The following is a 24,663-nucleotide window of genomic DNA, read 5'->3' as shown; positions in this document are numbered from 1 at the left end:
ACATGTCGATCTGTCAACCCCGAACTGCAAGGCATGTAGGGGAGGGGGGCATGCACTCAACTTGCAATGCCTCCAACCAACCGAGCTAGCGATTGTTTGCCACTAACCTAACCTTATATTTATTCAACATTCTCTATTTAAAGTCCCTATTTGGATTCCTCGAAAAAAATAAAGTTTTCAACAAACTTGATTTTTCAACTATGATACCAATCTTATTCAGAATTCCTGCTTTTTTTTTTCCGCCGTGAGCGTGAGTTTTTTCCGCTGAGAGCATGAGTTTTTTTTTTCCCTTGGGAGCGTGAGTTTCACTTTGGTACAACCTACTTCTCATGGCGAATTTTGACGATGAGTTCCTACTGGACTTTCTCTTACCGCTGCTCAGACACCTCCTTCCTACTCTCCTCTTTTTTGCCCATTATTGCCTCGAAATCTTTGGTGCTCTCGTCTTTCTGCTAGAGTACCTACTCTGATTGAGTGTCCCTCCCTCTCGGCCTCTTCCCCAAAGATAGGAGGGTCTATTTTCTGCCGAAGTACGTGAGCTGTTTCTTTTCACTATCCGCCGGAATGCGTGTCCTTTCTTCGTCTTCTCATCCTTAACCGCCTTCCACAAAGTCCCCTTCACCTCATTCCACCCTTAACCGCCTTCGTCTGAAACTATAGCTCAACCCTCCATGTTTTCTTTTCTGTCTAGCATGAAATTTACCTTTCGACCTGCGCACTCTACCATCACAACCCACCCTGTGCAACCACCCCTTGAACCGGATAACCCCGCACCACTGTCAACCTTACCCATATCTCCCATTCCAACACCTATTATGACCTCGAACCAGCTTCTGTACCACCCCTCACACCAATACTCTACTTCCCCGCTTGGTACTACCCCCTCCTCCCCTGATACCGACGTTGATGACTCAGACGATGATATTGAAATTGATGAGGAAACGGAAAAGAGAGCCCAAGAGATGTGGCACAACACTCTTGTTGGCCTGGTTATGGAGGGTCGACCGTTTCGTCGACAAGCAGTCTCGGAAGCTCTAATCTCGGCATGGAACCCGCGCCACCTGGTTGAGGTTACTCCCCTGGCTGATAGGAAGTTCTACTTCCACTTTCACCATACTATGGACATGGTGAATGTTATATGTGAAGGACCATGGGCTGTGGCCGGTAAGTTATTGGTACTGGAACAATGGAAAGCGTCTCAGGACTGGGAGTTTACTAAGGTTCTCTTCTGGACTGAGTTTCATAGAGTTCCCCTGGAACTTCAAGATAAGGAGATTGTCATTCGACTAGCTCGAAAACTGGGGGTAGTGCTTGAAGTAATGATCATCAAGGGTATTCAATTTGGCCGGAAGGTTGAGTACATGAGGGCATGGGTCCAGGTGGATATCAGGAAGCCGCTCTGTTCATGCATGCTTAAGCCATGATGCATGCATATTCTTTCTTTTTCTTTTGCCCCTGTTTGGGTTCGGATTGAAATTTTCTTTCGCTTTTTTCTTTTTCTTTTTTCTTTCTTTCTTCTTTTTTGCTTTTTTTGCTTTTTTTGCTTCTCTTTCTTTTTCTTTTGCTCCTGTTTGGGCTCAGATTGAAATTTTCTTTTTCTTTTTATTTTTTCCTTCCTTTCTTCTTTTTTGCTTTTTCAAGTGCACTTTTCCTTTTCCTTGCCAGGCAACTTTGGACTTATGGCATGACATTTCCGAATCAAACCCTGGGAGTGGATAGGATTAAGCGGTTGAAGGGTACCTTGGTGGTGAGCTATGGGTGGGCCATAACAAGGCTTTCCAAAGAAAAGGCTAACGCCCAAAGAAGGTGACTATTGGAATTCATATGCTTCTGGGATTCATTCAAAGTAACAAGCGGCCAACGATAGCTTCCCTTAATAGGCTTGATGAGGTAAGATTCTCTTTTAAGCTCCTTGCTCGTTTGAAGGGGATCAGATGTATGGAAAGCTTAAGGTCTTTTACTATCAAGAGATTGACACCAACAATGAATAGATGATCACTATTGAACTTTTCCTTCCGTTTCTTTCCTTTCATTTTTTTTGGGAACAAACTAGGCCACAGAACATCGCAAGATTCACCATCAGAAGATGGGAAGAGGGAAGAAGAATCAATGTACTCAGAAACATTCATTTCATTGATAAAAGGAGTATTTACACCAGACTTAGTCCAGATTGGGACCGACTCAACATAAAGCAAAACATTTCCCACAAGGGGAGAAACTTTAAAAAAAGAACTTGATGACTAGACTGACTCAAAATTGTAATCACATCAAACTTGGTCCAAACTGGGACCGACTCAACACAAAACAGAACATCTCCAAAAGGAGGAGAAACAGAAGAAAAACTTGACAACCGGACTACCCATAACTCTAACAAGCTCAAGTCCAAACATGACCATATCAGCTCTAAATCCCAGCTCTAAACTTGGTTACCTCAAGCTTCGGCTACCACTGCGCTCCTTAACTCAACATCATTCTGCACTATTACCAGATGCTTGCCCCTGACCAGGATTGGGGCCGGGAATACTAACCTCAAAGCCAAATTGATTAGGTAATTCATCAGTCTCATTTTCTCTTGCTGTTAGCTTACTTGGTGTCCCGAGACCTCGGATAGTAGACACCGTTGGAGGTACACTGCTCGCATCACAATTGACTGGTTTTGGAGTAGACAGGCTTGTAATCAAAGAAGTAGGGTCGGGCTCTTTCAATTGCCCTTCAATGGCATTGATTGTGGGGTTCTTAGCGGGCACATTGGGCTTAGACCTGAGCTCAAACTTCTTTGCATCAAGTAAATCCTGTATTTCATGTTGCAGTCTAGGGCACCTGTCTGTGTCACGTCCTATCTGTCCATGGAAGCGACAATACAAATTTGGATCATACCAATGCGGCTTGGGCTCAGGAACAGGCATTGGTTCAACTTTTCCAATTAACCCGGCCTTCAACAGTCAATCATAGACAACACCGCGGGGCATTCCTAAATCAGCAAACTCTCTTGGCAAAGAACGAGGACGTGAGACATTTGCAGGCTCTAGCACATAAGGGGCTTCCATGGTGACCATGACTGGTGTCGCAGCGGAAAGGGTAGTATTCGCAACATTATACCCTGCGTTCTTCTGCTGTGGAGGCCTCGTGCTGCTACTATCCTCGGACGTGTATTGATTTGCATTGGGAAGCGGCTCACCGCGAACAATGGCATCCTCAACCTACTGACCTGCAGCCATGAGGCATTCAAAAGTCAAAATGCCTTGACCAAGCAAAATATCCTTATAGGGAGCTCTCAATCCTCTCATCATGAACCCGACTTGTTCTCTTTCATTGGGTCTGTCCCACATCTGCCCCGCTTTATTTCAAAAGCTCGCCAAATAATCAGTGAACTCTTCATCTGGCCTCTGTCTTATGGTTTCCAATTCTCTCCTAGTCATCTTAATCTCAGTGTTATAACTGTACTGTTGGGAAAATGCCTTCATTATATCCGTCCAGGTGCGGGTATGTGATGGGTCCAAGGACATCAGCCAACGGTGTGCAGCGTCGATCAACGAAAATTGAAAAGCTTGACCCAACATTTCATCAGAAAAGCCTCTGGATCTCAACTGCCCAATATAAGACCTCAGATGAGTACGAGGATCCCCTGTGCCATCAAATTTCCCAGACTTCCACTTGAAACCGTCAGGCAGTTTGACATGGGGGAAGAGGCATAGGCCTTCAGTATCAAGTATCTGATCCTCAACTCCTTTCAAATTTCTAATCAAATGTTCCAGGTAGACAACCTTATCATTCAGTTCCTTGTTCTCTGGGCTACTGACCTTCACAGCCGGGAGGTTGTTTATCACAATCGTGTCATTCTCACCAATCCTACTAGGGAGTACAACCCTAGGGGTTGAAGGCATGCTCTGCTAGTATTGATGCTCGACAGGGCGAGCTGCATCCAAATGGTTTCAGACCAAATCCATAGTTTGTTCCATCATTGCTTCTATTCTGACGACTCGGGCTTCCAAAGGATCCATAGGTGGAAATGGTGGAGGATCATTGTTCTGACTCATGGCTACTTAGAATATTGGGGCAATGCTTGGAATGGTCCTAATGAGAAACTGGATTAGGGTTGGATGCTGGTGAAAGGTCTGGTTCACAGATGGAAAAATTCAATGACTAAAACGATGCCAAATCAAAACTCAACCTATGCACTAGGTCATTCTAAATGGATCTCTTTTGATGCTAATCCAAACTCACACGGAGCTACTCCTATGCTCAAGACTTTTGAAGGACGAGGACTAATGAGGCAGCCTAGATTAGGCTGACCTAAAACATCTTGGATCAGATAGAATCAGGCTAAGGCAGTTCCCGCATGATAAAGAAAGAACAGAGGACGACTATACCAAACAAGTTAGTTCAGTTGAGAGTAGTATCAACTCAATGCCAAAGTTGAGGGAACTCTCAACTGACGGATCAAACAAGGTGGTTCAAACAAGAACACCCGTATAGATGACATTACATCGAATCAATCGCCAAGCACCGTGTGATGGAGGAAATCAAGTTCATCCTCAACATCAAGGTACAAATATGTGGTTCCCTGTCAGTTGAGACACACACTGTTTCTAGATTGGTCGTGTAGGCATCACTCAAATCACAACAATCTTGGATTGGACATAGGAATCACCCTATGATACCACCCCTACAGTGGAATGAATCACTGGTAGAGACAACAAACACTCCTATCTCAATGAAAAGAAGGTAGAAACTCAAAACCCCCATTGGTGGGTGACCAATCAAAACGGATAATACTGTCTACAATAAGGGTTCGAACTTGAACCTCAAGCAATAATTACATTGGTTGTGGCAAACCTATGTATCAGATCTATGTTCCTACATGATGCATGCACAAAATTGGCTTAGCTTAGGACAAGGTCCCCTTGTCAAGGAGCACCATATTGTACCCGTCACAGTTGTGTTCGTGGATACGTTGGCACATCCTTTTTATACCGCTTTGAGGAAACAAACTCGATAAATCAATCCAAGTACTGTCCCATAGTGCCTTCTAAGGCACACCTAAATGTATGGCCTGGAGATCACTAGGTAATACATTGATTGATATGATCAGTTACAACTTAAAGCAATACAGGATCAAGGGTTGTGATGCCACCGGGGGAATCCCACAACTGCATGTGGGGCCTTACCAATGACACCACGAGGGTATAAGCGGGCCGTGCAGTGTACAATGCAATGATGTGAGTGCGAATGCATGCAAACAAAAATTAACAACGAAAACTACATCACCTATAATTACAAGTAAGGTAAGCAAACAATGCTCAACCAGGAGTCTGACATAAATCCCCAGTGAAGTTGCCACTGTAAGAACTATGGATTCCAAAAAATCCAAAATTCCCCCGACAAGGGGTTAGGTTCTTATTAATCCGAATCGGATCTCGCCGGTGAACCCTAAGGCAATGACCCTAATTCCTCCTAAGAGGGTAAACGGGTCAATAGGAAGCCGTCACCTAGAAAGGGTCTAGGGCCCACAGATTTCTCCCACGGATGGGGAGAGACTAATGACTCATTGGGTAAAGGCTGAGGTCCACCCAGATCTTTGGGTAAGTGTCAGGTTATAGAATGGGAAGGTGTTAGGCACCCAGTTCGCCCGGCCCAGAGCCGGTCATCCTTCTTTTGACCACATGTTTGCAAAAGCTAGCTTACAATCCCTAAGGCTAGTTATTCTAAATCTAGTTTATCCTAAAACTAGGAATCCATATACACAGAGTTGCATCCTAAACCAAATTCCTAAATTATTCTAGGCAAGGTATGAAGTATGAAGTACTGAGAAGATTAATCTAATCAAGCATGGGATGGAGAGACTTACAATGAAAGATGGAACAAGAAACAAGTTTTACGCATGCATCCACTGAAGTTAAGACAATCCAAATGTCCATGGGCTAGATGACTGGCCAGCCCAACTCCCATGTCAAAGAGCATACATCTATGTCCCACGGAATCCCAACTCAAACGCATTTTGGCTCAGGCCACTGGTGGGCACCTTCTCTCTCACATACTCTAAATCCATGACTGGTCATTGGGCCAGTGCATAGATACCCACGACCCAGGCGACACTTAAGTAGGGTCTCAAGTGATCCGAAACGGGGTACGGAACCAACATGAGAACTATGCCGATAGATCGGAATATAAAATCCCGACACAAGTCATAGCCTCATTGGTTTTCAAGGCATGATGTTGAGATCACGTTAAACCCTACATTCTACCCAAATCCTTTTCTTGAAATTCATTTGGAATCCCATAACCTCGAATCAAAATTGAAAGAAATTGGGGAGGACTTATTTAATCCTAAATGGTGAACTGAATGCGCTCATGGGCCCAAACCTCTACACACGTGACTCATCCCCGGTCGATGAGGCCTAAGCCCAAGGTAAAATCCAAATCGACCTCACACTGCTTTATTGCTCAAAACACCCACGCCCACCTATAATAGGCCGATCTGATTTATGGAAAGACTTTTGATTCGACATAAGAAAGGGCAAAGGATATCCGGAGCCCTTTATGGGCTCAGATTGGTGACCTTCCTTTACTTAGTCTGAGTCCCGATGACAAATGGTCTGCCGGTTCTGTCCTCAGGTAAGCAGTCATTGGGCAGGCTTAATGGGCCCAAGTCCAACAAAAACCATCTAAATTCTCTTACAATTCATGGATCCGGGTAATGACTCGAGCTCAACCCAAAAGAAATCCACATGGACATCAGATGGGCCAAATCCATGTTTTACGATTTCAGATTTAAGCCCATTTCCCAATTTAAAGAAAAATTATTGTTGGAGGCCCATGCCTGAACCTAAACCCAAGATCTCATTCACATTCATATTGACCTAGAAATGGGCCAAAACCCAAAAAAGCCCATGCCCGTTTCCAATGGGTCGGTTCAAATCTAAAATTAATCTCTTTAAAAGGTGGGGATAAAAATTGACCCTATGATTCAAACAAACCCACAACATGTCAATTTGAAATCTGAAATTCCACATTCTCTAACAGGACCTAAGGCCCAATTGGCCTAGCCCAAAGGCCCATATCATATATCATTCAAGCCCGATTCAAATATGAGGAAATGACTGGCAGGATTTTAGAATCTTCAACACTCCAAAATTCATGCTATTTCGGGCATACCGAAAACACAAATACACAAGAAAAAATAGAAATAGAGGGGAGGAAATTCAACATAAAAATGCAAAGATGACATTACGGAAACACAGTATTCACATTAAAGATAAACTGGGTTATTCCAAGCTAGGGGAACGGGAGCATGCAACAGACATTAATCACACAAAAACAGAGCAAAACGGACCAATATTTAAAACCGAGGGAACCATGTAACAGCAATAGAACTTATCGAGATCAGGCACAGAAATGAAGGCATGGCTTTTAATAATAAATCCAACCATCAAAAAGTGAAGATGACTCATGCATTTAGGTAAGAAAAAATAAACCATAGACAGAACTAAGCCATAACAGAATAGTAATAGAAATGAAGTAAAAAAAATGAAACGGATTGTACCAAACAGGAACCGAATCCTACATAGCAAAAGGGGTAGGGACATGGTTCAAAAAAAAATAAGGCAATTCACAGCAAACACAAACATCTCGCGAACTCCAAAATGGACAACAGAAACTGGAAGGAATAGGACAAAGAAACAGGAACAAAATTGCTCACAGGAAACAGAAAAAGTAAAGAAAATAATTGGGATTAGAGAGTATACCTGAGGTCTTCTTGGAGCTCCCTAGTGCAGCCAGCAATGTGCTCGAAAGATGTAGAAATTATTACAAATGGGGAATCAAAATGGGGAAAGGGATTTACTGACAAACCGGGAGCTAAATTGGGGGAGGGATCGAATTACAATCCATCTCAAAGAGAAATAGATATGATAATAAGCATAGAAGTGAAATCTAAAAAGAAAGAGAAGAAGAAGGGAGATGATCAAACGATTTCCCTAAGGCTCAGAGGAGTTCCGCAAGCTCTGTCTCTGCTATTGGTCTCCTTCCCTCTCGCCCTGTTCTATCCTCTTCTTTTCCCTCTTTTCTCTCTTGCTCTCTGCTCCATTTCTCCCTTTCTCTCTTTTGCTCTCCGTTTTTCACTCCCTCTTTTCTCTCCCCTGAATGACGAAGAGTCCTCCCCTGTCCCTCTCTGTCTTTTTTCCTTTCTTTCCTCGTTTTGCTCCTTTTGGAAAAAATTCCCTCCTCCTCTCTCCTCACTTAGAGAGTGACGGCTGCCCCTTACCTTTTTTAATCTTTTTCTTTTTCCTTTATTTTAGGGTTTTTGTGTTTTTTTCCCATTTTACCCCTTTCCTCTTTAGATTTAGGTATCTTTTTTAAAGAGTATTCTTTTCCATTTAACCCCTTTCCTCTTTAGGGTTCTAGACATTTTTCCTACTTTACCCTCTCAAACAATATCGCATTCTTTTTTAATCCTCCCCTATCCTCTTTAGGGTTTAAAAATTTACTATTTTACCCATTCCCTTTAGGGTTTACTTCTTTTCTATTTTGCTTTTGTGGTTTTCTATTTTGCCCCTGTCAGGCCACAACCTCAATGGGCCTGATCCAATAAACCTTCATGGGCTGGGGCATTCTATTTTTTATTTTCTTATTACCATTATTATTATTTATATTTTTTAGTATCCGAGACAGAGATTGCCGGCACTCCGTGTATCGTCGTCGCCAGGAAGGGTGACAAAAATTAGGTGTCTACAGAAGAAAAAAAAAAAAAAAAACCAAAGAAAAAAAAAGAAGAAGAGAGAAAAAGAAGAAAAAGATAATTTATGAGCCCAAAACAGGGGCAAGAAAGAGGAAGTCCTCACAAAAAATGAAAAAAGAGAGGGGGAAGCTTTAGTGGCAAAGGCGTCACAATTCCAAGTAGACTTTGGGAGCGTACTTTGAGCCTTTTACCTTCCTTTGAAGCCAATTCCTAAGCCCCATTACAACCTAAGAAAGTCTTCCTAGGCTAGATGCAGTGAGATTTTCTTCGGTAGCTTCGAGTTCACTCGGCTATGATGGAACTTAACTATCAAGATTTTGACATTAGCATATCATCGATGGTAGGAACTACGTCCGACCTAATTCTTGATTTATTCAGGATACGTAGGCAGTCTGAGAAGTCAACTTCAGGCTCGGTCAACCATTGTTTGAGCTTTCCTTCTCGAAAGGATTCAGAATGTCGCTACTTTTATCATCAGAAGATGGTCTGCTCAGACTAAAAACTCTTTCTACCGTCTATCATTCCGGCGGATTCCCTAGAGTTTTACCTCTTAGTCCTTTTTTTCTATGCTAATCCTTCATTGGCGTGATTTCTCTTGTGAGCTTGCCATTCTCAAATAATAGTTTTGTCTTCTTTCCAGGTCATTTGTTTTCATGTCGTCCGGAATTCAAGTCCAGGCATGACCTTTGGCCATTTCCCTCATGATTCCAATACTATCTATTATGATGAAAGAGAGAACACAAAAGAGAAGAAGAAAAAGAAAAAAGAGAGAAAAGAAAGAAAGAAAAGAAAAGGAAGAAGCAAAAAGAAAGAAAGAAAAGAAAAGAAAAGAAAAAAAGAGAAGAAAATAAAGGGAAAAAGAAAGAAAAAGAAAGGAAAAGAATGAAAACAAGCAAAGAAAGGGAAAGAAAAAGAAAGAAAAAGAACGGAAAAAAAAACAAGGTTGCAAGGGGCAGAGCTCTCATGAAAAGTTCAATATCATGTTTGAATCCAGATACCCATTGATAGCAGAAGAATGACATCCTTGTTTACGGAGATGGAACAACAAGAGAGTGTAAGAATATGCTTGTGTTTTTTATCCGGATTGGGATGATTCTGTTGAATAGAGTGAAGACTCGCCTTACCTCACCATCAAACCCATTCATGCATAGCATCCAATCATCAAAACGTTCAAAGTTCATTATCATGAGCCTTTTGTTCATCACCAACTCACCTAGAGAGCCATGAACCCATCCTTTATGATATTTGATTAGAATGGTGCCAAATTGAAATCACCTTGAGTGTGAATCTGTTTAGCTCTCGTAGAACCTTTCCGAGTGATCGTGTATCCTCATGTCTTTTAGAATGATCCTCATGGAGAAGAGTTTTAGTTAGGCATGAAAAATAGTGTCTTAGGTTCACAATAGGTAGTGATCCTAGAAGAGTTTCAGTTAGGCATAGGATGCAGTGTCTTAAATTCAGTACATATAGTGATCCATTAGCATCAAAATCAGCACCAGAGTCGAAATTAGCACCTAGAATTTGTCCTTTGAAAATTCTTGGAAGCCGGTAAAACTTCCATGAATTTTCAGAAAGTCTCAGAAAGAAAAGTTATTTATTTTTGCCCCTTGGAAATTCTTGAAAGCTGGTAAAACTTCCATGAATTTTCAGAAAGTCTCAGAAAGAAAAATTATATATTTTTGTCCCTTGGAAATTTTTGGAAGCCGGTAAAACTTTCACGGATTTTCAAAAAATCTCAGAAAGAAAAGTTATTTATTTTTGTCTCTTGGAAATTCTTGGAAGCCGGTAAAACTTTCACGGATTTTCAGAAAATCTCAGAAAGAAAAGTTATTTATTTTTGTCCCTTGGAAATTCTTGGGAGCCCGTAAAACTTCAAAGGATTTTCAGAAAGTCTCAGAAGAAATTAGTTATTTATTTTTGTTTCTTGGAATTTAGTTATTTATTCTTGAAATTCTAAGTCAGAACAGGAATTCCTCCTGTAAGTCCCTTAAAGCCAGAGTACTCCCTCAGATTTTCGGAAGCATCTCATTTTTTAGCAATTCATTTTGCATGCGCATTCTTTGTTCAGTCAATATTAGTGAGTATTGGCTGGCCATGGCAGATTGCCAATCACAGTAGCACACACGTACTACTTGATTTTGCATGAATTGTCGATCGATTTTTTTCGATTTTGGTTTTATCGCTGGATTTGCGTTTGCATTTGCACCTCCGCCATCCCTGAGCAAGATGTCGACAATACATGCTCTGGGTGACAAATATGGTGATTCTTGTCTTTGCCTCTCGACTGGTACACAGGTCTCGGTCAAAGAGAGGCATTTTGTAGACACCTAATTTTTGTCACCCTTCCTGGCGATGACGATACACGGAGTGTCGGCAATCTTTGTCTCGGATACCAAAAAATATAAATAATAATAATGGTAATAAGAAAATAAAAATTGAATGCCCCGGCCCATGAAGGTTTATTGGTTCAGGCCCATTGAGGTTGTGGCCTGGCAGGGGCAAAATAGGAAACCACAAAAGCAGAATAGAAAAGAAGAAGTAAACCCTAAAGGGAATGAGTAAAATAGTAAAGTTCTAAACCCTAAAGAGGATGGGGGAGGATTAAAAAAGAATGAGATATTGTTTGAGAGGATAAAATAGGAAAAATGTCTAGAACCCTAAAGAGGAAAGGGGTAAAATGGAAAAGAATACTCTTTAAAAAAGATACTTAAATCTAAAGAGGGAAGGGGTAAAATGGGAAAAAAACATAAAAACCCTAAAATAAAGGTGGTGGTGAGATAGATATAAAAAGAAAAAGATTAAAAAAGAAAGGGACAGCCGTCACTCTCTAAGTGAGGAGAGGGAGAAAAGAGAGAGGAGAGGAGGAGGAGGAGGGAATTTTTTCCAAAAGGAGCAAAACGAGGAAAGAAAGGAAAAAGACAGAGAGGGCCAGGGGAGGACTCTTCGTCATTCAAGGGAGAGAAAAGAGGGAGTGAAAAACTGAGAGCAAAAGAGACAAAGGGAGAAATGGAGCAGAGACCAAGAGAGAAATGAGGGAAAAGCGGAGGATAGAACAGGGCGAACAGAGAGGGAAGGAGAGCAATAGCAGAGACAGAGCTTGTGGAACTCCTCTGAGCCTTAGGGAAATCGTTTGATCATCTCCCTTCTTCTTCTTTTTCTTTTTAGATTTCACTTCTATGCTTCTTATCATGTCTAATTCTCTTTGAGATGGATTGCAATTCGATCCTTCCCCCAATTTAGCTCCCGGTTTGTAATTAAATCCTTTCCCCATTTTGATTCCCCATTTGTAATAATTTCTACATCTTTCGAGCACACTGCTGGCTGCACTAGGGAGCTCCAAGAAGACCTCAGGTATACTCTCTAATCCCAATTATTTTCTATACTCTTTCTATTTCCTGTGAGCACTTTTGTTCTTGTTTCTTCGTCCTATTCCTTCCAGTTTCTGTTGTCCATTTTGGAGTTCGAGAGATGTTTGTGTTTGCTGTGAATTGCCTTCTTTGTTTTTTTTAAACCATGTCCCTACCCCTTTTGCTATGTAGGATTCGGTTTCTGTTTGGTACAATCCGTTTCATTTTAGCAGCGGTTTATTAACGCCACTAATCATTTAGCCGCAATTGTTTCATAAAACCTCCACCATCATAACTACCTGTTGGAAAGTTTCATAAAAATCAAGTTTCAAAAATGCATTGTTTTTTCTCCTTGCTTTGGGAGTTTAGTCCCATATTGCAAGGAGATGGGCAAGAGAAGAGGTATATATAGAATGAGATTCTGTAGGGGTGTAAACCCCTTAGAGTAGAGACTCTCCCTTCAACCATGTGTTGGAGGTCCACGGTGCTTTTTCATGTTCGTGCGCCAAGCCAACTGTGGATGAGAGGGTTATATGGGTTGGGGCTGTTTTTTTGTTGACATTTTTGTTGCAGGCTGGACTTGGGCTACCTTATGTGACTTAATTGTTTCGTGGGCTTGGGCTTATTTAAATGATAAGTTAATTAAAAGAGACACATGTATCTTTTTGGTATGGAGATATCTTTACATAGAGACATGAACATATATATATATACAGGAGTGCTCTAAGGGATTGATTTGAAATCTTTTCTAAGATTCCATATGATTTAATCCACACTATTGATGTCCATCCCTTCAAGGGGCATACCCCTTCAAAGGGCACCGTTACCTCTATAAATAGGAGTGCCTAGAATGCACATACCGTATTGCATTGCTTTGAAGTTGCTTTTTATTATCGGAAGTTGAGCATAACCTGATACATCCAATATTCACAGGGCCAATCAACGACCGCCACGTGTCATAGACGACCCGCCCCATAGCCAAGGGGAACGAACCGAGTCCCAGCACCATTCGGGCGGCCACTACTCGGCGCGGCCACACATCCGGGCGCGGCCTCACCCAGCGCGCCCTCCTCACGGCCTCACCTAGGCGCGGCCTCACCAGCGCGCCTCCTCACAGCGCGGCCTCACCCAGCGCGGCCTCCTCACCGGCGCGGCCTCACCTAGGCGCGGCCTCCTCACCAAGGCGCGGCCTCACCCGGGCGCAGATCATGGGCACCGAGGTGGGGGCCACCCATCTACAACCCCAATCGTATCGCTAAGACTCATGTCACTGCCAGACTCTAGACCCTTAGAGGTCACGTCATCCAGGCGGATTCAAGCACCAAGGACGTTATCACCACACGCGGATATCTATCCACCAAGGATCCTCGATGCCACCAGACACTCCCTCCCGCGGGAGATGGCCAATCGAGGATAGAGCCCGCTACCCAGGGCCTCTATCCACTCAACGGCACAATCGTCAATCAAACGGGGACTCTCCATACCGCCATATGCTACTATAAAAGGCAAAGGTACACAACCCCATAGGGGACATCAAAACTCATACTGAATACTCACTATTCATCTGTTTGCGCCAGGAGATCTAACTTTGGCATCGGAGAGCCCTAGGCCGGGACCACACCGGTTCTCTCTGATTGACCCCTTTGGTCCACTTGCAGGTGACGGCACTCGCAGGACCGCTCGACGATTTCTTGACGCAACATAACCTAAGGGCTTATTGACAGGGCCTAGTCAACAAATGCACATGGACTAGAGAGCCAACATGGGCTGTTTTATCCTGGGAAATTAACCAGTTCACCCAAGCTGGTTGCACTAGTACGGGGGAACTATGGTCTTAAGGAAAGTGACTGGTGGCACTATTTAGCCCCACCGATCTCCTAACAGTGTAAAAAATAAATCATGTGAGTATAGTGGCCAACGTGATATTTACAATAGTGAAGGACAAGGACAAGACAGTGCTTCATCAACTTTGTTTAACAATGGTAGTCATCATCATCATCAGATGAGTACTCTTTCGAATTTCATTACAACACTACCACCACCAAGTTCACCTCCAACACCGCCGCTAGATCCTTCACTCCCCCAAACTGCAACCCTATGGAACCATACTATACACCACCAAAAGGGGGAAAAAAACAACATATATAGTGGCCGGGGGCGGTGTTAATGAAACACCAATGTATATTACCTTTAGCGGTGGTAATTTGTACTAACACTAAAGTATATGTAATGCCTTCTCTGTTTTAATAAAAAAAAACAGATTTAGAGTTGATTTAATAAAATATTGTAAACTTATGGTGACAGTAATTAAAAAAAATGAAGCTAAAAGTTTAGTTACAAAGGCAATTATTTTTTTCCCGTTACTAAAAGTTTATTTTTAGATACTTGTTTTTTAATTGCTATTGAAAGATTTTACACGTACTTATATAATTAGTGACAATAATATTTTACCACCTCTAAAGATCTCCTTTAGCGACGGGAAAACGAAACCGCCGCTAAGAGTTTCATAGAAGTGCTTTAGTTGAGTGTTTTCTTCTATTGTGTATGGAGTATAAGTCCTTGTTGAACGAACCTACTCAAAGAAACCAAATCATTGAAATAAAACAAAGAATATCTCCTCTTCTTTGTCTAGCAAATTACGGATCGTGCTCCTCTCAGGTTTTCTGTCCGGTCACGTTCGCAGGTTTCTCTAAAAGGGGGGCGAAAATGATGACCTCACCCCCTGCCAAACACACTGCCCGGATGGGGTGAAGTCGTCATTTCTACCCCCCTATGAGAGGAACCTACAAACCTGACCGGTCAAGGAACCTGAGAGGAGAAAAATTCGCAAATTACACACTTAAGGTTTCATATATATTAATGTAACAAGTTTATGTAAACCGCCTTTTAAGCTAGCAAAAACAAGAAAGGAAAGAGATTTTTGTTTTTTTGGGGAGGGGTGGCCGGGGTGGATAAAAAAATTTATTAAACTCAAATGAAAAAAAGGAACTACAACCCAATTGAAAAATCAGCAACAAAAAGGGACCAAGCAAACTACAAGGGCCCAAAACAAAACAAGGACGACCTAAGAAGCAACAAAATTATGCGAATGGAAGAACCGCCAAAGAAAAAGGATGGTTAGGGGCAGGGGAATAAATTGTAGGGGACATCCCAAGCGGAAGCAATTAGTATGTTTCTCTCTCTCTTTGCAAGGGGAAACAGTCGTGAAAGCCTTCTGCCAAAATTTGAAGCTGATAGAGGACCAAATTTGCTGATAGGAATGCAAAGAATTTGACAATTCCTCGAGTTCCTTTCCCACCAAATATGATAATAAATGACAACACAAAACGTCATTTTGCCAATAATATTGCAAACGAACTTCCCTCTAAAATGAGAAAGCACACATACCAACTCTCTGGAGAACGACTATATCAGCTAAGAGGAAGGCAAGCAATTGGCAAGAATATTCTCCTAGATGGCTTTCGAAAAAGGGCAAATGAAGAAGAGGAGGTTGGTGTCTTCTTTGGCACTCCAACAGAAATAACAATTGGGGATTCTAATGGGCTTATGAAGAAGGAAGCTTTGCGTTTGGAAAGTAGAGTTGTGGGCACTCCAAGCAATGAAACTATGTCTAGGAATGAAACCCTTCCCTAAATTAGGCTGTACTATAGAACCTTGGGTTGCCTAGATCTAATCAAATCCTAGGCAAAGACCATACTAAATCTACCAAGGAGCAAACAGTCCACTTAGTTAGTAGCTCCCCACCTCAGGATCTTCGGGGAATAAGGTGAAAGTCAACCCAAGCTTTAGAAAGGACAGGGGATGTACAAGGCCCATGATCCCAAAGACTATCCCTCAAAATTGAAGAGACTTTAGCTAACCTGTCTAACCCAACATCACAAAATACATTAGACTTCAGCTAACCTAGTTACTAGTAGAAAATTTTTATGGTAGAATAAGATCTCATCCCAGGAGATGTTTTTTCTTTGGTAGAATAAGATTAACCATGATACCAACTATATTAGAAGTTAAAGCTTATTTTAACTATAAGAAATTTCCAAAGTAAATTTAATGGGTTTGATTAATTACTTGGCCCGGTTCAATTGGTGGGGATCCTAGTACTGGAGCTTGTTCAAGCATGTCATTGGGTTCTAATTGAGGTGGATTAGTCCAAACCCATTGTGGAAGTGGGTTAAGGTTTTGAGACAGTATTATTATAAATGCTAATTAAGAGGGTCCCCTCCCTGCAATCACATTAGTTTCACTTCTCTATTTCTCCCATAAGAAAAGGGTGCTCACGATGAAAAACGAGAGATTGCAAAAGATCTCTTCAAAGTGTGTTTAGCCAAGGGTAGAGCTAACAAGAGTTTTAGTGTTCTTCACCAGCATACTAAGATGCAAGGTACTACGATCTCTTTTTCCTTTTATTTCCAATGAAAATTGTGTTCTAAGGTTCATATGAGCAACATGATTTCAGGGTATTCCAATGTGAAATCCCAAGGGACTGATTTATAGAATCTAACATTAACATCACAAAAACAAGTTCTAAGATACAACTTCCATAATCAATCCATCAACCATTTCCCTGGTTGTTAATCCCCAATACAAACATATATAGAGGACTACTTGATGTATCATATGTCATAGGTAACTCATATATAATATACATACTATACATATATTTTTATATAAATGAAAAATAATAATTGAATGGATCTTAATCAGACCAGATATATATAGCTAAATCCATATCTGTCCTATTATTAGTCCAAATGGATTGGATTTTAAAAGGACAAGATTCATATTTGCTTTAACAGACCGGAAAATGATTGAATGTATTTTATAATCCGCTCCATTGACAGCCCTACTTGGGGCCAAGTGGGGTTCTTATTTTTTAAATTGAAAATAAAAGAGGAAGAGAATATATGGAAAAGAAACATGTGATGCTATTGAACTTTGAATCATTAATTTTCTTCCCCTTTTTTAGTACTTAATAATTAACTAAGAAATTAATTAATCCTTTTTTTTTTGGAACCAATGAATGGTCACATCAACAACCTTAGAATAACACCTAATTATATCTACCAAATGTAGTGGGAGAGGGTCTCTTATGTGGCCTCTCATGAGTCTCTCTCTGGCTCCAATGCATGGTTTTAGTGCACGGGATTGGAATGGGTATCGATTTGTAAAATAGATATGATATGGATATGGTATCGGCTTGGATCGATTGTATCGAACAAAAATATCCCTGAATTTTCTTAAAAAATAAGTTTTTTGACCATTTTATCCCTTATCCGTATCGTATTATCAATACGATATCGACAACTAACAAAATCAATACATATTGTCCGATACAAACGATACGATACTAATACTTAGAACCATGCTCCAATGTGGGCCAACCACCCCAGAGGGATTGCAATTATTATCCATGACTCCATTACCCTGGGGGAATTTTTCAGGGATATAAAAGAGTGGTACTGACTGCAGCATATGATGTACTTCACAATATAACATGGAAAGTGAAGTGCTCATGTTGGGGGTAGAGGGGACGGGGGAGACAAATAATTTCTTCATGGAAGAATAATTAGTTTAGGTCAATAGCATTGTCTCCCATTAGGAGACCTATGGAGCCATAGCCTATAGATATAGCCCCTCCTCTGGTTATGAGTTAGGTCAAGAAACTAGAAAAGCCCTGGAGGGGTGTCAATGGGTTGATTCGGGTGGATTTTGGTACAGTAAAAGAGAATCTAAAACCAAACCAAAAAAGAAAGCTTTGATTTTGATCGATTTTGAATTCTTATTGGTTTCTCTTATTGTTAAGTTTCGATTTGATTTAAGTTCGATTGGCATATATATGTATGTAAAATTACAAACAAATTGTTTTTTAACGAATTTCGGGCTGCTTTATATCAGTTTGGTTCACTACCCCTCCAAAAAAAGTTTGGTTTCGATTTGATTTGGTTTTTCACTTGGTTTCGATTTAGGATTCCAATTAAGCTGGTGTTGGTTTGGTTTGGTTTGGTTTCAGCTGTGCAATACCCCAGCGGCCCAGCCCAAATCCGATCCAATAAGATTGGTTTGATTCGGGCCGAGTTAGGTTTTAATACCCTAATTAAAGCCAATAAGAGTCTGAGTTCAATCCAGATCGTTTACAGCCTGCCTGCCCGTAGCGGCCAGAGCAGTGCCCTGATGAGGCACAGCACAATGACCGTCTTACCCCTGCCCGACACCTTGCTCGATTGAAGGTAAGACAGTCATTGCACTGCGCCTCATTAGTGCGCTGCTATGACCGCTACGGGCAGCAGGCCGTAGAGGATCAGGGTCTGTCTGAGTTAGTGACACATTTATAAACACATATTCCAAAGACCAACTACCCATTGGATGCTGTGTACTGATCTTTCCTTTTCTCAATGACATGCATTACGAAGGGGAACTCCATCTTTTGTTTTTTTTATGAGAAAAGTAAGAAAGGGGAACTCCATCTTATATCCACAGAAGTGAGCCCATCGATCTTCTCGTCCGAGTGATAGGCCACCATCTGTTCGACTTAATGCCATGTCGGGCGCTGCATCGATCCCTTTTACTTTAGAGAGGTTCTACTGGTTTGGCTCTTGTCTTGTGGTCTTCTCATTACACGTTTTAGCAAACAAAAAGCCGTAGATCGATCAGCTGCCTGTGGGCCGGCCCACATGAAACATTGATGTTGGTGGTGGTGCATTATGGAATGCAATAAAACCTTTCCTTTTAAGTGTTGAGCTTTTTCCATCCATGTATGCTCTCTGTCTCTCTGAGTTCACTGAATCAGCTTTTGCTATGTTGGTCCCTCCCTCATTCCACTCAAGAATGGACAAAACCAAATAGATTCTCCAACACTTTGGAAATTCAAACAAAATAGGAGGAAATCAATCATTGCTGACTTTGCAGCTGTTATGCCTTTAAAAAAGAAGCTTTTATATTGCAGTCCACATTAGATAACAAATATAATAAGCAAACAACGATTTCTTCCTGAAAACCCTAAACCTGCTTTCTTGACCTCTGGAGCTAGTTAAGTTCCAACATGATCAGTTTTTCAACTTCCAATCTGCTAAGTCCCACGTTCTTCAATTGTGACTACCACGTGCAATGTTATGTGTCTAATGGGGCCAACTTTTGTGTATCTGCGCTAGATTGGATTAGTCTAGTATGGTATCGTTTAAAGGGATTAATTTAACATGTTCCATCAGTTTTGGAGCTTTTGATGTATTAGTCAAGTACCTAACATATAACTGTCATGGAGACAGGTATATTGTTATTGGTGAAGCTTGATCTCAGTTTTAATCCAGAAAGTATTGTGATTCTTCTGCGGGCTATTTCGCCTTCGAAACGCTCCAGAAAGGCTAAAAAACGCATACATCAGCGTCAAAGACATTCACCCTTGAATAGCTCGTCGAGATCTTTGATTTGATATATTATTTGCCCTATGTTGGTTCCGAACCCGGACCAGATCGGGTGGGCTTCTGGTTCATGGGTTAGGGTTTTCTCTATATTGTAACTATATATAGTTGTTATCTCTTTGAGAAACGTGAGGGTGTGAGAGAAACTTTGTATTGTCTCCACAGAAATAGTGGATCTAGATCTATTGCTCTGCCATGGATGTAGCCTACCTTCTTGAAGGTAAACCACGTAAATCGTTATCTTGTGTGTGTTCTTTCTCTTTCTCTTCTTTTTTTACAAATCGTCATTCTGTTGCATTGTTATTTCTTAACATATACTTTGTTATCATTTCTAACTTGTTCTTTGTTGTTCCTTAAATGGCTTCAAAAGGCACACACACCCTTGATAGGTGGAAGGAATTGATGCTAATTAGGATACAAAAAAAGTAAGTGAAAACATAAATTAAAGAAGATGGTAAAGCAATACAAAAGCACCACAAACAGCCATTATCTAAGCACTAAACTTAATTAAACTAATGCTTCAATGAATCCAGAAACCTTTGAGGTTTCCTTTTATAGTTACAGTAAGCTGAGCCATTATTGACATATATAGCTATAAAACCAATTGCGGCTAATGCCAATGGTCATTATAATGGTTAAACACATTAAAAGTTACAAAAGGGGACAGCATAATTAGAGCCTAAGTTCGATAAAGTTAGATGCAAATACTATATTATTGGTTCACACATGTAAGGGTTTTCAAGCTTTTAATTAATTAATTAACACTAATAGAAATGAAGAGAAATGTAAGAAATGAGCTTTAAGTACGGTTTGGATTGTACTTTAAAAGAGTTAAAAATATGATTACTGACATAATGATGTTGTATAATCACATGGTTTGATCATTATGATGCCACAGAAGAACTTAATTTCTTTTTAAAATAAAAATTAAACCCTTAATTAAGTAAATTATTATGGCCATTTGGTAGCTGATAGATGGACACCCAATCGATTCCCTATCTTTGTTGTGTTCCTCATGTGGAGTTTTTTAGGTCCAATGAGTTGCCTTTAACATGTAAGATAGGTCTGTAATATTGCATAAGTGATAGACCCGAAATCACACCAACCAATCAGAGGTCGCCACGTGTCCCTGGCCCAAGGAGGTGGACCAAGACCGGGCTAGCGAAAGACCAACCACACGGCCCTCTATGGGCGCTGATGAACCCCAAATAAAGCTGACCAATCGGAGACCGCCACATGGTGAGATCAGACATGGCAGGGTGAACACCCCCTTGAGCGAGCTCTCCCTTGGGCGAACTCCCCCTTTGGCGCGGACCCCTGTGCACGTGGACAGACGTGCACTGAAGCACCGTGGACAAGATCAGAGCACCGCCGCCTCCAACTGCAAGACGTGCACTACCTCCAGGACTCTAGGCCACCGCCTATCAACCTATCAGTCAACGTACCCACAACGGACTCAAAAACCCAGAACTGGCAGAACCTATCCACAGTCTATCCATCCAAGACACCAAGTCTATCAGGATACAACGTCTAACTGGAAGATGACCTACCAAGAGCAAACCCTGCAATTCAGGGACTCTATCAGCTATCAAAGACATCTCACATCAACTGGGACTCTCCACATCGCCACCCCCTGCTATAAAAGGGAAGGTATTTTATCTCATCAACCAACTTGAATTCTATTCACTCATCTGTTTGCTTAGAGAGATCTAACTTAGGCATCGGAGAGTCCTAGGTCGGAACCACACCGGTTCTCCTTTGTCATGTAGGGTCTTTTGCAGGTTACGACACTCGAAGGACCGCTGAGTGATTTCTCGAAGCAACAGATTGGCGCCGTCTGTGGGAACGACGCTAGCCATCACCTCTACTAGCTTATTTCCATACGTGTTCAATCGTGGCACCGCGAGGCAAGAAGGCCGCTCCCTCCGCCAACACTGCGAGGGAGGGGAATGGATCGCCTCCTCCAGAGAGTTCACGTCGTAGGGCCATAGACCATGTCTCTCTGGAGAGGGAGATCCCAGTCGACGATCAAGTTGTAGCAGTCGAACCCAACAACGAAGTGGTGGTGGAGGTAGTACCTGACCCTAATGCACCAGCAACTGTGGGTCAGATCAATGACCTGCAGCATCAGATCCTCGACGACCAACGACTCTTCCGCGAGTACCAAAGGTAGAGAGCGGTGAACCACCGTCGTAGACGGGAGGAGAACCCCGGGAGGTCACCTCCCAGGGGTGATAGGTCCTAAAGGCACACTAGATAGCAGGGAGAGCCATCCCAACTTCCAAGGAGGACAACAGACCTCCCAGTGCAGTCAGATCGTGGGAGAACACCTTCACACCGAACTGTGGCACCAAGTCCAGAGGGCTCGATTAGGAGATCAGTATTCCAAGGTCGGCTAGGGGGGAGTTACGCACCAAGGAAGAGCCACTCCGATGGGGATGATAGCCCCTCAAGGTTCACGTCAAGGCTCGTCACGACGTGATCCTTCACCATCCCACCAACACTCAAGGCGGGAGGAGACTTCAAGGAGAGGAAGAGAACAAGGTCACAGTGAGTAAGGGTGTCAATCGGTTCGATTTCGGGTATTCGTCCGGTTTCGGTTCGGTTCCATACATTGTAGGTGTGACCTGAAACCGAACCGATACCCAACTCGGTTTTGTACTTGCAACCGAATCCGATTAGATAAAATAGTTTTCATTCGGGTCTCATTTGGTTTTTACTGCAATATAATTCTGTTCTTGTATATGGTTCCTTTTTTTTTTATGGAATGACAACACCATCAAACCTTCAAATTGACAATACTACTTTGTTTTTAGTAAGTTTCAAAATGCCTTGTCGATTAGATATTTGGATCGTTCGGACTTAGGAGAAAATGAAACGTTTAAATTTGAAAGAATTATAAGATTAACTTGAAGTAAAAGAGTAAGACTAAAATAAAAGCAATAAAATAGGAAAGGGAATATGAAAAGCCAATCGGTTAGAGAATTAGAGTTATAGTGATAAACAATTACCAAAAAACAAATACGGTTTTGATTACTTACTTACTTTAAATCTTTAATTACTTAATTATCTTATTAAATATCTTTTACCCAATTAAAAGAAATAGGGTTTGGGGATTAAATGGGTATTCGGTTCGGTTTCGGTTCAAACCGACGGTTTTGGACATGGAACCAAAACCGAACCGAACCGAATTAATATATCCAATATTTGAACAGAAACCAGACCAAATTAATTTGGTTCGGCTCGGCTCGGTTAATTCGGCTCTATTTTGAATTTGATTTTCGATTTCGGTTAGATATTGACACCCTTAACAGTGAGCGACCACCCAGGCGGGAGAGACCATCGCGAGACGAGGAGCTGGATAAGAGACTCCGGGAGTTTAATGAGAAGCTGGAAGGGCTGAAGAAGCAGACCAAGGGCGAGACACACTCGATCCCTGGATAACATCCATTCACAGAGGAGATCATGTCAACCACGCTCCCATCCAGGTTCAGGTTACCCGCCTTCAAACTTTACAGTGGAACCACAGACCCCAATGACCATATCAACTACTTCAATGGGATGATGACCCTAAATGGTGGGTCAGACGTGGTCTCCTGTTGAGCATTCCCTACATCCCTCAAAGGTGCAGCCACTTCATGGTTCTCCAGACTGCGACCTAGGTCGATAGGGTCCTTCGCAGAGCTATGCGAGCAGTTCGTGACCCGCTTCCAAAGCAGCGTCAAGCAGAAGAAGACTACAGTCAACCTGCTAAACGTGATCCAAAACCCTGGAGAATCCCTCAGGGAGTATGTCAGCAAGTTCACCAAGGAATCCTTGGAGGTTCGGGACCTAGATGATCAAACCTAGCATGCAGCCTTGGCTGGGGCTATTAGGGACCTTGAACTGATCAAAGACTTGGCACTCCATGAAACTAAGACCATGAAGGAACTCCTAGAGCGATGCAACCAATTCACCAATATGGCAGAGATAGCGCAAGCACGGAAGAAGGCGATTGAAGCCAAGCCCCAAGACAACAAGAGGTCAACGACGGACGACCGCAAGGAGAGCAAGAGGTCGAAGATCGAGCATCGGCAAGACAAGGGTGACCGCACCTTAAGAAGGGGAGACCGTCGCCCCGAAAGGAGTGAACGAGCAAGTAGCCCAGAGTTTACACCTCTGAACACAACCAGTAAGAATGGCAGCAGTAGTACCGCCAGTAGTAGCAGCAAAGTCACCAGTAGTAACAGTAGTAGCAATAGCAGTAGCAGCAGTGGTAGTAGTGTAGTCAGACGTCGGCCATGGTACACAGTAGATCGCATTATAGTTTTCAAGGATAATTTGAAATTTTATTTGAAGTAAATAGTTAATTTTGGATATATTCGTCTACTCCTACTACTCATCAATGCCACCAAGGCCCGTTGGCCACCAAGGTCCGTAGACCACCAAGGCCCGTGGGCCACCGAGGTCGGTAGACCACCTGGAGTACCGAGGTTTGGGAACCATTAAAGTAATAAAGATTAAATGACTACTGAGGATAGACCATACACATCAACCACAAGGAACAGTACTCGAAGAAGATGAAAATTTAACCTTAAATAGCAAGGGAAAGAAGTCACAATATGCACAATCCAAAGTGCATGGACAAGGGCCGTAGACGACAGGCCATGGACATGGGTGAAGCTTGGATCGAGATCGAGGTCCGAAGGCGAGGTTCAAGGTCCGAGGTCCGAGGTCGAAGTTCGCGAGGGGTCGAGATCAAGGTTCGAGTAAAGATGTGTCTATGGCCAAAGACATACCAGAGAAGACAAACACGGACACCCGATTGAGAGAGGCATCAGCCAGGTCGAGCACGGACACCCGATCGAGAGAGGCATCAACCAGATCGAGCAGGGGCACCCGCTCGAGAAAGGCATCGATCGGATCGAGCAGGGGTACCTTATCAAGAGGGGCATCTATCGATCAAGCAGGGACACCTGATGGAGGGAGATCGTCCACCGAAGCAAGCAAGGACGTTGACCGTCGGACCAAGGAACATCAACTGAATCAAGCAGGGGCACCCGATCGTGGAATGAAGAAAGGGACACCGATTGAAGAAAGGGAGTGATAAAAAAAAAGTCCCATTATTGATCGCCGCCCAAAACTAAAGGACAAGAGAGAGAAGGCAAAAAGAAGTGAGAGGAGA

General features: G+C 42.3%; 1 protein-coding gene across 1 annotated transcript; it reads left to right on the top strand.

The window, feature by feature from the left end:
• The first annotated feature begins 23,459 nt into the window (after positions 1 to 23,459).
• LOC122672456 (RNA-binding protein with serine-rich domain 1-like) lies at positions 23,460 to 23,840 on the top strand. The gene has a single exon (XM_043869926.1). The coding sequence runs from the start codon at positions 23,460 to 23,462 to the stop codon at positions 23,838 to 23,840; it is 381 nt and encodes a 126-aa protein (XP_043725861.1).
• Positions 23,841 to 24,663: the final 823 nt, after the last annotated feature.

Source organism: Telopea speciosissima, chromosome 8 (assembly GCF_018873765.1).
Source record: "Telopea speciosissima isolate NSW1024214 ecotype Mountain lineage chromosome 8, Tspe_v1, whole genome shotgun sequence".
NCBI lineage: Eukaryota > Viridiplantae > Streptophyta > Magnoliopsida > Proteales > Proteaceae > Telopea > Telopea speciosissima.
The sequence above is the reverse complement of the archived record's forward strand: the minus strand, read 5'-3'. Positions and strand labels throughout refer to the sequence as shown.